The 14,153-nt window shown below is 43.4% G+C and overlaps 1 protein-coding gene across 3 annotated transcripts in view; it reads left to right on the top strand.

Moving 5' to 3' along the window:
- The window catches only part of lsp1a (lymphocyte specific protein 1 a), a 328,974-nt gene that overhangs the window by 252,139 nt on the left and 62,682 nt on the right, over positions 1–14,153 (top strand). For all 3 annotated transcript variants that reach the window (XM_060838862.1, XM_060838859.1, XM_060838861.1), the window contains exons 5-6: positions 1,407–1,653; positions 6,374–6,514. In XM_060838862.1, coding sequence (XP_060694845.1) covers positions 1,407–1,653; positions 6,374–6,514 — 388 coding nt within the window. The remainder of the gene's footprint in view (positions 1–1,406; positions 1,654–6,373; positions 6,515–14,153) is intronic.

Raw genomic sequence — 14,153 nt, 5'->3', positions numbered from 1 at the left:
TGCCTAGGGCAACAGAGACAAGTTGATTGCAAGTAGATTGTTGAATACATTTTGAGGCCTCCCCAATACAGCTTCTGCTGTTAATCCTTTCAACTTTCCTCCTACATCTGTAATTAACAATGCAACTATCCTGGAAGAAAATTCTTGACAAGTTCTCAGGGCATCTAACCCATGGCAGCATAGCTCCATTCCTCGCATATATGTGTATATGCATTCTTGCCTTTAATTACATTTGAATTTTCTCTGGAACCTAGCTCGCAAACAGGTTGAATGTTTCAAAGTTCACCAGTCATTCAGTCAGAAGATCTAGCCAACATGTGCTGCACATAATTTGTTGTCATATTTTTGAATTGTCTGCTTGTTTTTGTTCAGTTTGAGAAGTGAAGCATAAAGCTTACTTATTCCACGGGTCAGCATTTTCTGTTTTAATGTGGATTCCAATACAGTGCACAGTATGGGAACCAGTTAACCCATACTGGTTTTTATGATCCATAGAAATTTCCTCCCATCTCTTGATTGAACCCTATCCACATCACCTATTATTTTCACTCTCGTACGTTTATCCAGCATCCCTTTAAACATGCTAATGCCATTTGCATCAATTACTCCTTCTGCTTTTATTTTCCACATTCTCAGCAATCTCTGAATTTTGTTTTCATCGAGTATTCTGGGGATTTCAAAGGCGACAGTTGTAGATATATTGTGTAGTTCAGAGACCAAGACATGTGATCTGGAATGGATCAAGAAGTTGGGGAATTTCAATTCTGTTTAATAATGGGAAGGAAATCAGTCACCCTGGCACAATCTGGTCCGGATATGAGTTCAGAGCTGAAAATGTGTTGCTGGAAAAGCGCAGCAGGTCAGGCAACATCCAAGGAGCAGGAGAGTCGACTCTCCTGCTCCTTGGATGTTGCCTGACCTGCTGCACTTTTCCAGCAACACGTTTTCAGCTCTGACCTCCAGCATCTGCAGTCCTCACTTTCTCCTGAATATGAGTTCAGGCAAACAAATGAACTATGAACTTCCATCATGCTTCCACATTCAGAGTGGCTTACCACTACCACATCAAGAGCAATTACAGATGGGTAATAAATGCTTGCCTTGCCAGCAATGCTCTCAAATGAAAAGTAGAATTAATCAAACTGAAGTGTGATTTTATACTCACTGATTATTGAAGTGTAGAGCAGGAACCCAATGTCTTACTGCTTTAAATAACTGAACATAGACTGAGGATCAAAACTGGATCTTTTTGAACTCTGTGCTGGGCCATTGTGCAATGGGGCTCTGAGCAAATGAGCAAAAATGGAGTATTTCTCTTTTTAAGCAATTATTTGTGACATGTTCCTCTTGATTTCCAAGTTTATGAATATTGTCGCTTTTCCTTTCCTTCCACATGCGAATTCCAGCGAGTTTCCTGAAACAGATGAGGATGGAGAGCTAACCCGCCTGGAAGCCGAACAGAAGCTGGAGCAGATCCGTCGGAGTCTTGACGAGAAGGAGAACCTGGAGTATGAGCGCCTGCGACAGCGGGGCCATGATGCTGAGCTGGAGCTGGAAGAACTGAAGAAGAGAAGGGAGGACCGGCGTAAGCTGCGGGAAGAAGAGGAGCAGCGGCGCCAACAACAGGAGCTGGAGGAGCAAGCCAGAGAGGAGGTAGGCATCTTTGAACACAAACTAGAGTCTTTAACATTGAAGATTAGAGGCTTCACCAATGATTCATAGTTGGTGATGTTACCTCTGAACCACAAACAGCAACAAATTCAAAATGCTCAATCCACAAGTTTATATTGTTCTTATTCAGGTACGACTTCTGTGCTCCTTTTGATTTTTGTGCTTTTGGGGAAGGGAAGAACAACCCTTGATTGCTATTCTTCTTTATTGAGTTGCCTCCATTGCAAATGCACAGCCATGGCCAAGCTTCGCTGAGTTCTTATCTGCAATCCTTAGCTTCTGACAGAGTTTCTAGATTTAAATGGGGCACAAGAAAGTAGCCGTTGCCCAGTAAGATTGTATTTTTGTCTTCAAATAATACCAAGGGTTGCTCATGTTCATGCAAACGCAAGCACATTAATGTCTCACTTCCTAATTGATGGCATGTGGACTAATGAAAATCGTCTTCTATATCACACAGATGCTTCCTTTCTGTTTGGCAGTGTAGACTGGGAGTCACTCCTGTTCAAACATTCAGCACTCTTAAGGTGCTCCCTCCACCTACGGTACATTCCCCGCTGCCCCCCCCCCACCCATTTGTCTTGTCTTCCTAAACTTGGGTCTCCATTCTTGATCATTGCAAAAACTCTCCACTGACCTTTGAACATCACGACATAACTCCTGGGTGTGGTGGATCATCTGCAATCCCACCAGAGGCCACTGCTCCTAGTGCCGCTGGTTGGCCAGCAGCTTTTGGAGACACATCTTCCTCCAATATAACAGCAGACATGGTGTTTGAACAAATTAATGGCATGACAGCAGTAGAAATTATTTGGGAGCCCACAGGCAGAGAGAAGCAGGTTTGTGGGGGTGTTGGTCTTGGATGGATATAAATCTTTTGGAACCTTCTACAAAGAAGTGCCCCCATTGAACTCAATCTGGAAAATGTGATATAAGCACAGAACATCTCCATCCTGCTTCTTTTAAAAAACCATGGTTAGTTTGTGTCAACTCTAAATACAGAATAAATGCCAGGGAATGTCTCAAAGCCAGTGTAATATGAAATGCGAGAGACACAACAAAGTGGAACTAATAATTACAACCTTTCTTCCTGACCTTTACACCCAGAAAACTGGCCATTCCACAAAAGGAAATGTCTGTTGCAACATTTGAAACTCGTGTCTTGGTCCAAACTGTAATTTATTGAAGTTCGTCATTATTTAGTAATCTCTCACATCTGTCCTACTGGCTGAAACTACACTTCCTCTGTTGTTATACGGCCCACTTACCTCCTGCTCTTCTTTCTGCACAAAAACATGTTGCCTGGGGTGGCACTTTGGCTCAGTAGTTAGCTCAGCTGCCTCACAGCACCAGGGACCCAGGTTTGATTCCAACCTCAGGTGACTGTGTGGAGTTTGTACATGCTCCCCATGTCTGCGTGGATTTCCGCTAGGTGCTCCGGTTTCCTCCCATAGTCCAAGGATGTGCAGGTTAGGTGGATTGACCATGTTAGATTGCCCATAGTGTTCAGAGGTGTAGGCTAAGTGCATTAATCAGGGGAAATGTAGGGGAGTGGGTCTTGGTGGGAGGGTTAATACAGCCTTGTTGGGCCATATGCCTGTTTCCACACTATCGGGATTCTATGATCTTAAAGTTAAGTAGTGCGCAGTAGTCTATGATTTTTTGGACTGTAGAAAAATACAACTCTTCAGCCTTTACCTGAGCATGCTAATATATGCACGTTCTTCAATTAGTGTGTTGCTGCTTGCTATTCATTAATATCTCATAAGGCATTTATCCAAGGCTTTAGAGGATACTTTGGTCTTTAGCAACCATCTTTCAAATCAATTTGGGCACTATGCATTATTAGACAAGCAAAGAACTATAGCTTGGTTGTATAGTAATGGCAGATAATTTGCAAAACGCCAGGGTCAAGTTTAACTGTACAATTGTTTTGAATTATTTTAAGAAAGAGAGCAAGGTGAAGGAGTAGAAATTTTCAATTAGCTCAGTAGTCAGAATCAGGGTTTTAAAATTGCCCAACTGTCCCACACTTAAAGCTGGCTTAGAGCTGTAAGTCTCTTACCATCACCACACGTTCCAACCCACAATTAATGCTGCAGAGTGGACCAACCAACCAACCATGACATCAGGTCGTGGGGATCTCTTAACCACCTGCCGCTCCTGGCTCTTCCCATTCCTTTTAAGACCAGACTAAACAATCATCTCTTTGAGTATGCATTTGGTGTCTTCGTGCTACATATCTTCTAATTTGGCCCGGTGTTACTTTATACAGTCGAGCATCCTGGAAGATTTTGCTGAGTTCAAGGCACGGTCAAAATCAATTTATTGTTCAATTGCTTTAATTGTTTGTTTTAATGAGTATTTGATTTATTTATTGACACAGAGATATACAGCACAGAAACAGACACTTTTGGTCCATCTCATCCATGCCAACCAGATATCTTAAATTAATCTAATCCCATTTGCCAGCATTTGGCTATATCCCTCTAAATTCTTCCTATTCATATACCTATTCAGATGCCTTTTAAATGTTGTAATTTAGCCTCCATCACTTCCTCTAGCAATTCATTCCACACATGCAGCACTGCCATGTGAAAAGGTTGCCCCTTAGGTCCCTTTAAATCCTTTCCCTCTCACCTTAATACTATGCCCACTAGATTTTGACTCCCTATCCTCGGAAAAAAAGACCTTGGCTATTCACCTTATCCATGACCTTCATGATTGTATAAACCTCTATAAAGGTCACCTCTCAGCCTCTGATGCTCCATAGGAAGCAGCCCCAGTCTATTCAGCCTCTCCCTATAGCTCAAACCCTCCAACTCTGGCAGCATCCTTGTAAATCTTTCAAGTTTCACAACATCCTTCCTATAGCAGGGAGAACAAAATTAAACACAGTATTCCAAAAGTGGCCTAGCCAATATCCTGTACAGCCTCAACATGATATCCCAAGTCCTATACTCAATGTACTGACCAGTAAAGGCAAGTGTACCAAACACAACCTTGTTCACTTTTTAGTCCACTTTCAAGGGACTATGAATCTGCACCCCAAGGTTTCTTTGTTCAGCAGGACACTATCATTAAGTGTATAAATCCTTCACTGATTTGCCTTACCAAAATGCACACCTCTCGTTTATCTAAATTAAACTCCATCTGTCGTTCCCTGGCCTGTCTGAATAAGTTCCTCTTGTAATCTGTGATAGCCACTTGTACTGTCCAGTACACCACCAGGTTTGGTGTCATCTGCATGCCTCCTATGTTCACAAACAAATCATTTATATAAATTACAAAACGCAGTGGGCCTAGCACCGATCCTTGCAACACACTGCTGGTCACAAGCCTCCATTCTGAAAAGCAACCCTCTACCATCACCCTCTGTCACTTACCTTCAGGCTAATTTTGTACATAAATATCTGGCTCTCCTTGGATTCCATGTGATCTAACCAGTCTACCATGTGGAACCTTGTTGAATGTCTGGCTGACGTCTACTGCTCTGACCTCGTCAGTCTTTTTTGTCACTTCATCAAAAAACTCATTCTTGTTGCAAAATAAACAGTGAAAAATTTTAATATACAGAAGAACCTCGATTATCCGAGCGAGATAGGCGGACACTATTTCGTTCGGATAATTGATTATTCGGTCAATCGATTCAATGCCTCACCGCTGGGACTCAGAGTTTTCTGTTAAGTCTGTTCCCCATTCAGGAGACTGCAGCACACCGCACACGAGCACCTGGCCCCAACCCTCCGCCTGCCCCCCAACTCCATCCAACACTGCCCACCCCCAAACCCAGCCAGCACTGCCCCCTGCCCCATCAGCTCCCCTCCCCCTTCGGAGCAGTTGGAGTGGACACCAACCGTACAAGCACACACACACAGACACACACAATGTTTTGACAAGTTCCACCTTTGTCCTGTACAGGACAATGTTAGAGAGAATATCTGGGGAAGGAGGGGTTGAGGGTTCACCCCTATGTAGAACTTCAGGGAAAATGTGGGAAGAGGGAGGGAGGGAGGGAGGGCAGGAGGTCAGTCATTTGGAGACGGTGCCTTGGCTCCCATCAATGTTCGGAATTGTTCTCGGCAGCATTTCAGTGAGCCGAGAGAGTTTTTAATCATTGTAAACAAAAGACGCAACCAGGGCTGAAACAGCTGTTTGATGTAATGTTTCTGTCGGGACCTCGAGAGATCTCCTTCAGGTAATCCAATATTCGGATAATCAAGGTTCCTCTGTGGTATAGCATTGCCACTTTCCAACACCATTTTAAAGCACAGAGAAATAAACCAAAACATGGAAAATAAAGGCAGTAAAAAATGAAAGAATATAGAAAGCGCCCAACTTTACAGTATTCTCATTGTCTTCTGGAATGAATTATGTGGGAAGGATGATCCAGTCTGATGTAGTGGAATGTTGCAGGTCTAACAATTAGACCATCTTCGCAATAAGTCTGTCATGTTTAGAGTACATTTGACTATGATTAATACTAGTTGTGAAATATTACAAAAGATACTTCAAGACGTTGCAACAGTGTGATAAGGAAAATGTGATGTAACGCAATATATAGAATATAGTTCAGATCTGGCAAAAAGATTTTAAAAATGGTCAATTTATTTTCTTATTAATGAAAATTGTATTGCAGCTGTGGAATTGCAAGTCATGTTGTGTGGGATAATCAATATAAATAATTATTGTCCGCCTGCAGGAAGAGAAAAGAAGAATGAGAGAAGAGAGAGAAAAGCGAAGGATGGAGGCAGCAGAGAAACGGCAGAAAGTCCTTAGTATTTCAGGTAGTGAAATGGAGGATCCATTCATTCCCCTTAGTCCCAAGAGCCCAACATTTAAGGTAAGGATTTCTGATGGGCATTGAAATTATATGTTGTGCATTTTGTTTCACTTTGGCACTGTGTGGGCAATGTCAGAGGTATATAACGCTTGCTTTGCAATGCAATGCTTTCAGGTGTCTAAGCAGGAGAGATTATACCACAGTGACCTGGCATTAAAACAGTATTTGGGTAAAAAGCACAGTTTGGAGACTGTAACTTGCATCATTCTTGGCTCACATTTATATTGTATGAACACTAACCTTATAAGCACATCGAAATAATTCACACTGTAAGTATCTCTCTAGGAAAGAATACATGTTCTGTTGCTGTGCAATGATATTTGCAGTATAAAAGTTGCTCTTGCACGTGTGGAGCCGAGCTCGATGAGTGAGTTGACTTTATTATATTTTTGCCGGGATGATTTGATAATACAAGGAACTGTCCATCTGGACAAGTCACCAGAGAGTTCCCTGACCTGTGGAGCTATGCTCCAATGTTACTCAGTATCTCTTGGAGAATTAGGGTGAGCATTGAAGAGAGCAAAGAAGAAATTAGCAAAATAAGTAGAACAAAATCAGCAATAACCTATATCTGTTGTATTACTTTTACTTTAGTAAAATGTTCAGTGTAAATTATCATTTTTCTGTATGGTGAAACTATAGTGTCGTGTGCTCATCACATCTGCAGACCTGGTTGTCATTTGAATTTCTCTCTCGTTTTGGTTTTGCTATTAATTCTTTCCTGTAAGTTGCACTGCGTATGCATGATATTTGGCTGTGAATGTGCATCATGCCTATAGCTTTTCTTCTGTGCGCATATTCAGATAAAGGCTGAGCATCTTTTAATAGCTGCAGTAAACTTTTATGACAGACTGAAAACCACTGAGAGGAGCTTGGAAACAGAATTTGTATTCAAGAATTCATTTCTGAAAGATACAGCTCAGATGCTGTTAAATAATTTGAAGTCCACAGCATGATGAGCTTTGTATCCTAATCTCCGAATTGACTATAAGCATGACCGGCAAAGCTGCCTACTTCTCCCAGTCTAGGTCCAAAGATTAAGCATATCCTCTGGATAAAGTGCTGGGGCTGCATCCACCCATTGATGTAAATCAATGCAGTCCCTAAATGACAGGTAGAAAAATGTATGGGAAAATTCTCACAGGAGATCTTGTTTTCCTTTGGTGAGGTAGGTTAGGGGGTGGGTGGGGTAGGAAAGTGGAAAATTACAAAACAAAGGAGACTTTAACTTTTGAAGATCAATTAAAGCAGACTGTCTCTGTGTATGGAGTCCGCTTTTCTGATCAACTTGTTCTGCTTGTAAACATGTGAGATAATCAAAATGTTGGCATTGGTGGTCAGCCAACCCCCCTTTTAAAGGCTGTCCAGCGCAATCAGAATGTTTTTATACTCTTGATTTGCATCAGCCCTTCCTGACTATCTGGGAAAGCAATTAAGTTTGACAATAACCAGCACTGGCTGATGTTTAACACCACAGGATAAGATAATTCTGGTGCAATCACTATAATATGTCAACAATAATGATTGTAAAATTCATTAATTCTTCCTTTTTCTTTCATCACATGGCAAAGTAGTTACTCATAATTACCCACAAAGGAAAATGGCAGGGAAGTTTATATTCGCGGAGAGTTGTTGTCTTGGGGAGAAAATAGGGGCAGGGAAAAACAGGGTCATCACATGGTGAGAGTAAGGGTCCTGTAGGAGTTAGAATGACCAATTGTTGCAGGATACTCTTGTATCTGATTGTGTTCTCTTCCCCCAATGACAGATTAGAATGCGTTTTTGACATTCTCTCTCTTTCCCAGAGCCCTACAGCAACATGTGATAACAAAAGGAAAACACTCACATGCTCATAGTTTTGAAACAGTCAGTGAAATTGGGTTTGATTTGCCATGTTTTTTTAACACAACGTTAACTTCTTGCGTACATGACTCAGTGTGGAGCCACCAACTTACTAGTATGACATTTGAAGTTTACTGAAAGGTAGGAGGAATTTTAAACTCTAGAAATTAAAACATGATGGAGTGTACAAATTTATGAATGAAGTAGCGTATTGTACCTTTCTTTCTCCCCATTCATGGAACTGGGCATCACTGACTAGCCAGCTTTTGTTTCCCATCTTCAGTTGCCCTTGAGAATGTGATAGTGAGCTATCTTCTTGCACTGTTTTGGTCCATGTGCTGTAGGTAAACCCGATGCCTGTGGGGAGGGAATTTCAGGATGTTGACTCAGCGACAGCGAAGGAATAGTAGAAAATCAGGATGATGAGGGGCTTGGAGGGGAACTTGCAGGTGGTGGTATTTCCATGTACCTGCTGGCCTTGTCCTTCCCTGTGGAAGTGATCCTGCGTTTAGCAGGTGCTGTCTGAGGATCTTTGGTGAATTTTTGCAGTGTATCTTGTGGACAGTACTGTTACTATTGAGCATCAGTGGTGGAAGGAATGGATATTTGTCGATGTAAAGCCAATCAGGCCGACTGCTTTGATCTGGATGGTGTTGAACTGTGTGAGTGTTGTTAGGTTGAACACATCCAGGCAAGTGGGGAGTATCCCATCACACTCCAGACTTTCGTGTCTTGTAGATAATGAACAGACTTTGAGAATCAGATGGTGAGTTACTCACTGCAGTATTGTAGTCAATGGTAGCACCCAGGATGTTGATATGATTTGGAGATGCCAGTGTTGGACTGGGGTGTACACAGTTAAAAATCACACACCACCAGCTTATCGTCCAACAGGTTTAATTGGAAGCACACTAGCTTTCGGAGCGACGCTCCTTCATCAGGTGATTGATAGTGGGGGAATTCAGTAATGATAACATTATTGAGTGTCAAGGGACAGTGATTCGATTGCTTCTTATTGGAGATGATCATTGTCTGGCATTTGTCAGCACATGCCTGGAAATTGTCCTGATCCTGTTGAATTTGAATACAGACTTCTTCCATATCTGAAGAGTCATGAATAGCGCTGAACTTTGTGTAATCATCAGCAAACATCCTCATCCCTGACCTTATGATGGAGGGAAGATCATTGATGAAGCAGCTGAAGGTGGTCTGGCCTAGGACATGACACTCTGGAACTCCTGCAGAGGCGTTGTGGATGTGAGATGAATGACCTCCAAAAATCACAAGCATCTTCCGATGTGCCAGGTCTGACTTGAACCCGGGGAGAGTTTGCCCCTGATACCCATTGATTCCAGTTTTGTTAAAGATCCTTGATGCTGCACTTGGTCAAATTTGGCCTTGATGTCACTCATCTCACCTCACCTCTGGAATTCAGCTCTTCTATCCATTTTTGAACCAAGACTGTAATGAGATCAGTAGCTGAGTGGCCCTGGCAGAACATAAGTTGGGTGTCACTGATAAGGTTATTGCTGAGCCAGTGCTGCTAGGTAGCACTGTTGATGACACCTTCCATCACTTTACTGATGATGGAGAGTTGACTGATGGGGTGGTAATTGGCTGGATTGGATTTGTCCTACTTTTTACGCACAGGATATATCTGGGCAATTTTCCACGTTGGGTAGATGCCAGTGTTGTAACTGTACTGGAAGTGCTTGGCTAGGAGAGAGGCAAGTTCTGGAGCACAAGTTTCAGTGCCATCGCCAGAATGTCTTTTTTTAGATTAGATTAGATTCCCTATAGCATGGAAACAGGCCTTTTGGCCCAACAAGTTCACACTGACCCTCTGAAGAATAACCCACCCAGACCCATTTTCCTCTGACTAATGCACCTAACACTTTGAGCGATTTATCATGGTAAATTCACCTGACCTGCACATCTTTAGACTGTGGGAGGAAACCGGAGCACCCGGAGGAAACCCATGCAGACACTGGGAGAATATGCAAACTCCACACAGTCACCCAAGGCTGAAATTGAACCTGAGACCCTGGCGCTGTGTGGCAGCAGTGCTAATCACTGAGCCACCGTGCCGCCCAGGGTCCGTAGCCTTTGCAGTATCTAATGCTTCCAAAGGTTCTTGATATCACGTGGAGTGAATCAAAGTGGCTGAAGACTAGTATCTGTAATGCAGGGGACCACTGGCCGAGGCTGAGATGGACCTTCCACTCGGCGCTTCTGGCTGCGCAAGCTTCAGATTTGTCTGTTGCACCGAAGTGCTGAGCTCTTCCATCATTGAGCATGGAGGTATTGAGTATTGAGATATATATTATCTGGTGAGTTGCTTGGTTGACCACCATCATTCATGACTGGATGTGGTAGGTCTGAAGAGATTTGTAGATGTCATATACATGAACTTGAGTAAGGCATCTCATAAAGTTCCCCATGGTAGGCTGATGAAGGTGAAGTCGCATGGGGTCCAGGGTGTTTAGCTAGATGGATAGAGAACTGGTTGGGCAACAGTAGACCGAGTAGTAGTGGAAGGGTGCTTCTCAAAATGGAGACCCATGACCAGTGGTGTCCCACAGGGATCTGTGTTGGGACCACTTGTTTATAATGTACATAAATGATTTGGAGGAAGGTGTAGGTTGCCTTATTAGCAAGTTTGCAGATGACATCAATGTTGGTGCGGTAGCAGATAGTGAATGGATTGTCAGAGAATACAGCAGAATACAGATAGATTGGAGAACTGGGGTGAGAAATGGTAGATGGATTTCAATCTGGGCAAATGCAAAGTGATGTATTTTGGAAGATACAATTCAAAAGCAAACTATACTGTGGTGGCACCGTGGTTAGCATTGTTGCCTCAAAACGCCAGAGACCTGGGTTCAATTCCCGCCTCAGGCGACTGACTATGTGGAGTTTGCACATTCTTCCCCCTGTCTGCATGGGTTTCCTCCGGGTGCTCCAGTTTCCTCCCACAATCCAAAAATGTGCAGGTTAGGTGAATTGGCCATGCTAAATTGCCCGAAGTGTTAGGTGAAAGGGTAAATGTAGGAGAATGGGGTCTGGGTGGGTTGCGCTTCGGCAGGTCGGTATGGACTTGTTGGGCCGAAGGGCCTGTTTCCACACTGTAACTAATCTAATCTAATCTCTATACAGCAAATGGAAAAGTCCTGGGAAAAATTGTACAGAGAGAACTGGGTGTTCAGGTCCATTGTTTCCTGAACGTGGCAACTTCAGTAGAGTGGTTAAGAAGGCAAACGGCATGCTTTCCTTCATCGGACAGGATGTTGAGTACAAGAGTTGGCAGGTCACGTTACAGTTGTATCGGACTTTGGTTCGGCTACATTTGGAATACTGCGTATAGTTCTGGTTGCCACATTCCCAAAAGGATGTGGATGCTATGGAGAGGGTGCAGAGGAGGTTCGCCAGGATGTTGCTTGGTGTTGAGGATACTGGTCATGAGGAGAGGTTGAGTAAATTAGGATTATTTTCATTTGAAAGAAGGGGATGGGGGGGAGGGTAACCTGATTGAGGCCTACAAAATAATCAGAGGTGTAGACAGGATGGGTAGCAAAACCTTTTTCCCAGAGTAGAGGACTCAATTACTCATGGTCACGAGTTCAAAGTGAGAGGGGAAAAGTTTGGGCGAGATATATGTGGAAGGCTCTTTATGCAGAGGGTGGTGGGTGCCTGGAATGCATTGCAAGCGGAGGTGTAGGGGTGGGAATAATAGCATTATTTAAGATATATCTAGATAGGTACATGAATGGGCAGGGAGCAAAGGGGTACAGATGTTTAGAAAATAGGTGGCAGGTTTAGATAGAGGATCTGGATCGGCACAGGGGTGGAAGGCCGAAGTGCCTGCACCTATGCTGTAATTTTCCTGTTCTTTGAGTCGTGGGTTGTGGGATCGCTTTTTAGTTCTGTCCATCACTTGCTGCTTATGATGTTTGGCATTCAAGTTGTCCTGTTTGGTAGTTTCGGCAGGTTGACACCTCATTTTTAGGTATGCCTGGTGCTGCTCCTGGCATGTCATCCTACACTCTGCATTGAACCAGGGTTGATACCTGGTTTGATGGTAATGGTTGAGAGGGGGATATACTGGGACATGAGGTTTGCAGATTGTGTTGGAGTACAATTCTGCTGCTGCTGATGGCCCAAAGAGCCTTATAGATACCCAGTCTTAAGTTGCTGGGTCTGCTTGAAGTCTGTGGCATTTAGCACAGTGATAGCAGCACACAATACAGTGGAGGGTATAATCAATGTGAAGGCGGAACTTTGTCTCTACAAGGACTGTGCAGTGGTCCTTCTTAACAACACTGTCATAGACAAATGGATCTACAGCCTTCACATTGGTAAGGATGAGGCCAAGTATGTTTTTCCCTCTTGTTTGTTCCCTCACCATCCACCACAGACCCAGTCTAGCAGTTATGTCCTTTTGGACCCAACTTGCTCAATCAGTAGTGTAGCTGCCAAACCACTTGGTGGTGGACATTGCAGCCTTCAATACTTCCTCCAAATGTTGTTAAACATGGAGAAGTACTGATTCATCAGCCAAGGGAGGGGAAGGTGCATTGTAACCAGCAGAACGTTTCCTTGCCCATTCTTAACCTGAAGCTATGAGACTTCATAGAGTCTACAGAACTGGCTCAAAGGTTGAAGACAGAGGGTGGTGGTGGAGGGTTGTTTTTCAAACTGAACGCCTGTGACCAGTGGAGTGCCACAAGGATCGGTGTTGGGTCCTCTACTTTTTGTCATTTACATAAATGATTTGGATAAATAATTTGGATGTGAGCACAAGAGGTACAGTTAATAAGTTTGCAGATGACACCAAAATTGGAGGTGTAGTGGACAGCAAAGAGGGTTACCTCAGATTACAACAGGATCTGGACCAGATGGGCCAATGGGCTGAGAAGTGGCAGATGGAGTTTAATTCAGATAAATGCGAGGTGCTGCATTTCAGGAAACCAGATCTTAGCAGGACTTATACACTTAATGGTAAGGTCCTAGGGTGTGTTGCTGAACAAAGAGACCTTGGAGTGCAGGCTCATAGTTCCTTGAAAATGGAGTCACAGGTAGATAGGATAGTGAAAAAGGCCATTAGGAGGTGGTGGAGGCTGGTACAATTGCAACATTTAAGAGGCATTCGGATGGTTATATGAATAGGAAGGGTTTGGAAGGATATGGACTGGGTGGTGGCAGGTGGGACTAGATTGGGTTGGGATATCTGGCCAGCATGGATGAGTTGGACCGAAGGGTCTGTTTTCATGCTGTACATCTCTATGACTCTTCGACTCCCAAGGCAGCTCCCTCCCGACTGTACACAACTGTGCCGCCACAACCTGCTCTGTCCTATTGGTGGGCAAGAGCATATTCAGGGATGGTGATGGTAGTGTCTGGGACATAGTCATATTCATGGAATCATAACTTATAGACAATGTCAGGCTATTGCTTGATTAGACTGAGATAGCTCTGCCAATGTTGGCACTAGTCCCCAGGTGTTTGTGAGGAGTACCCTGCAGGGATAACAGGGTTATTTCTGCCATTGTCTTTTCCAATGCCTGGGTCGATGTGAGGTGGTCCCCTGTTTAGTTGTGAGTGTCGTTATCATTTATCTACCTGGTTGAAAGTCTGTTTTTGGAAGAGGAGAGAAATGAAGAAGAGTATGTGATATATGTGAAGTACAAGGAGTCATTGTGTGGATGTTCGCCTTGATAGGGAGCAACTTTGCAGGAGGTGTGTTTCCTTTTGGCAATGTTAGGTGCCTTTTAGAAAAAATTAGAAGCAAAAATCAATG

The sequence above is a fragment of the Hemiscyllium ocellatum genome, chromosome 18, assembly GCF_020745735.1.
Source record: "Hemiscyllium ocellatum isolate sHemOce1 chromosome 18, sHemOce1.pat.X.cur, whole genome shotgun sequence".
In the NCBI taxonomy this organism is placed as follows: domain Eukaryota; kingdom Metazoa; phylum Chordata; class Chondrichthyes; order Orectolobiformes; family Hemiscylliidae; genus Hemiscyllium; species Hemiscyllium ocellatum.
This window is presented reverse-complemented; position numbering and strand designations above follow the sequence as displayed.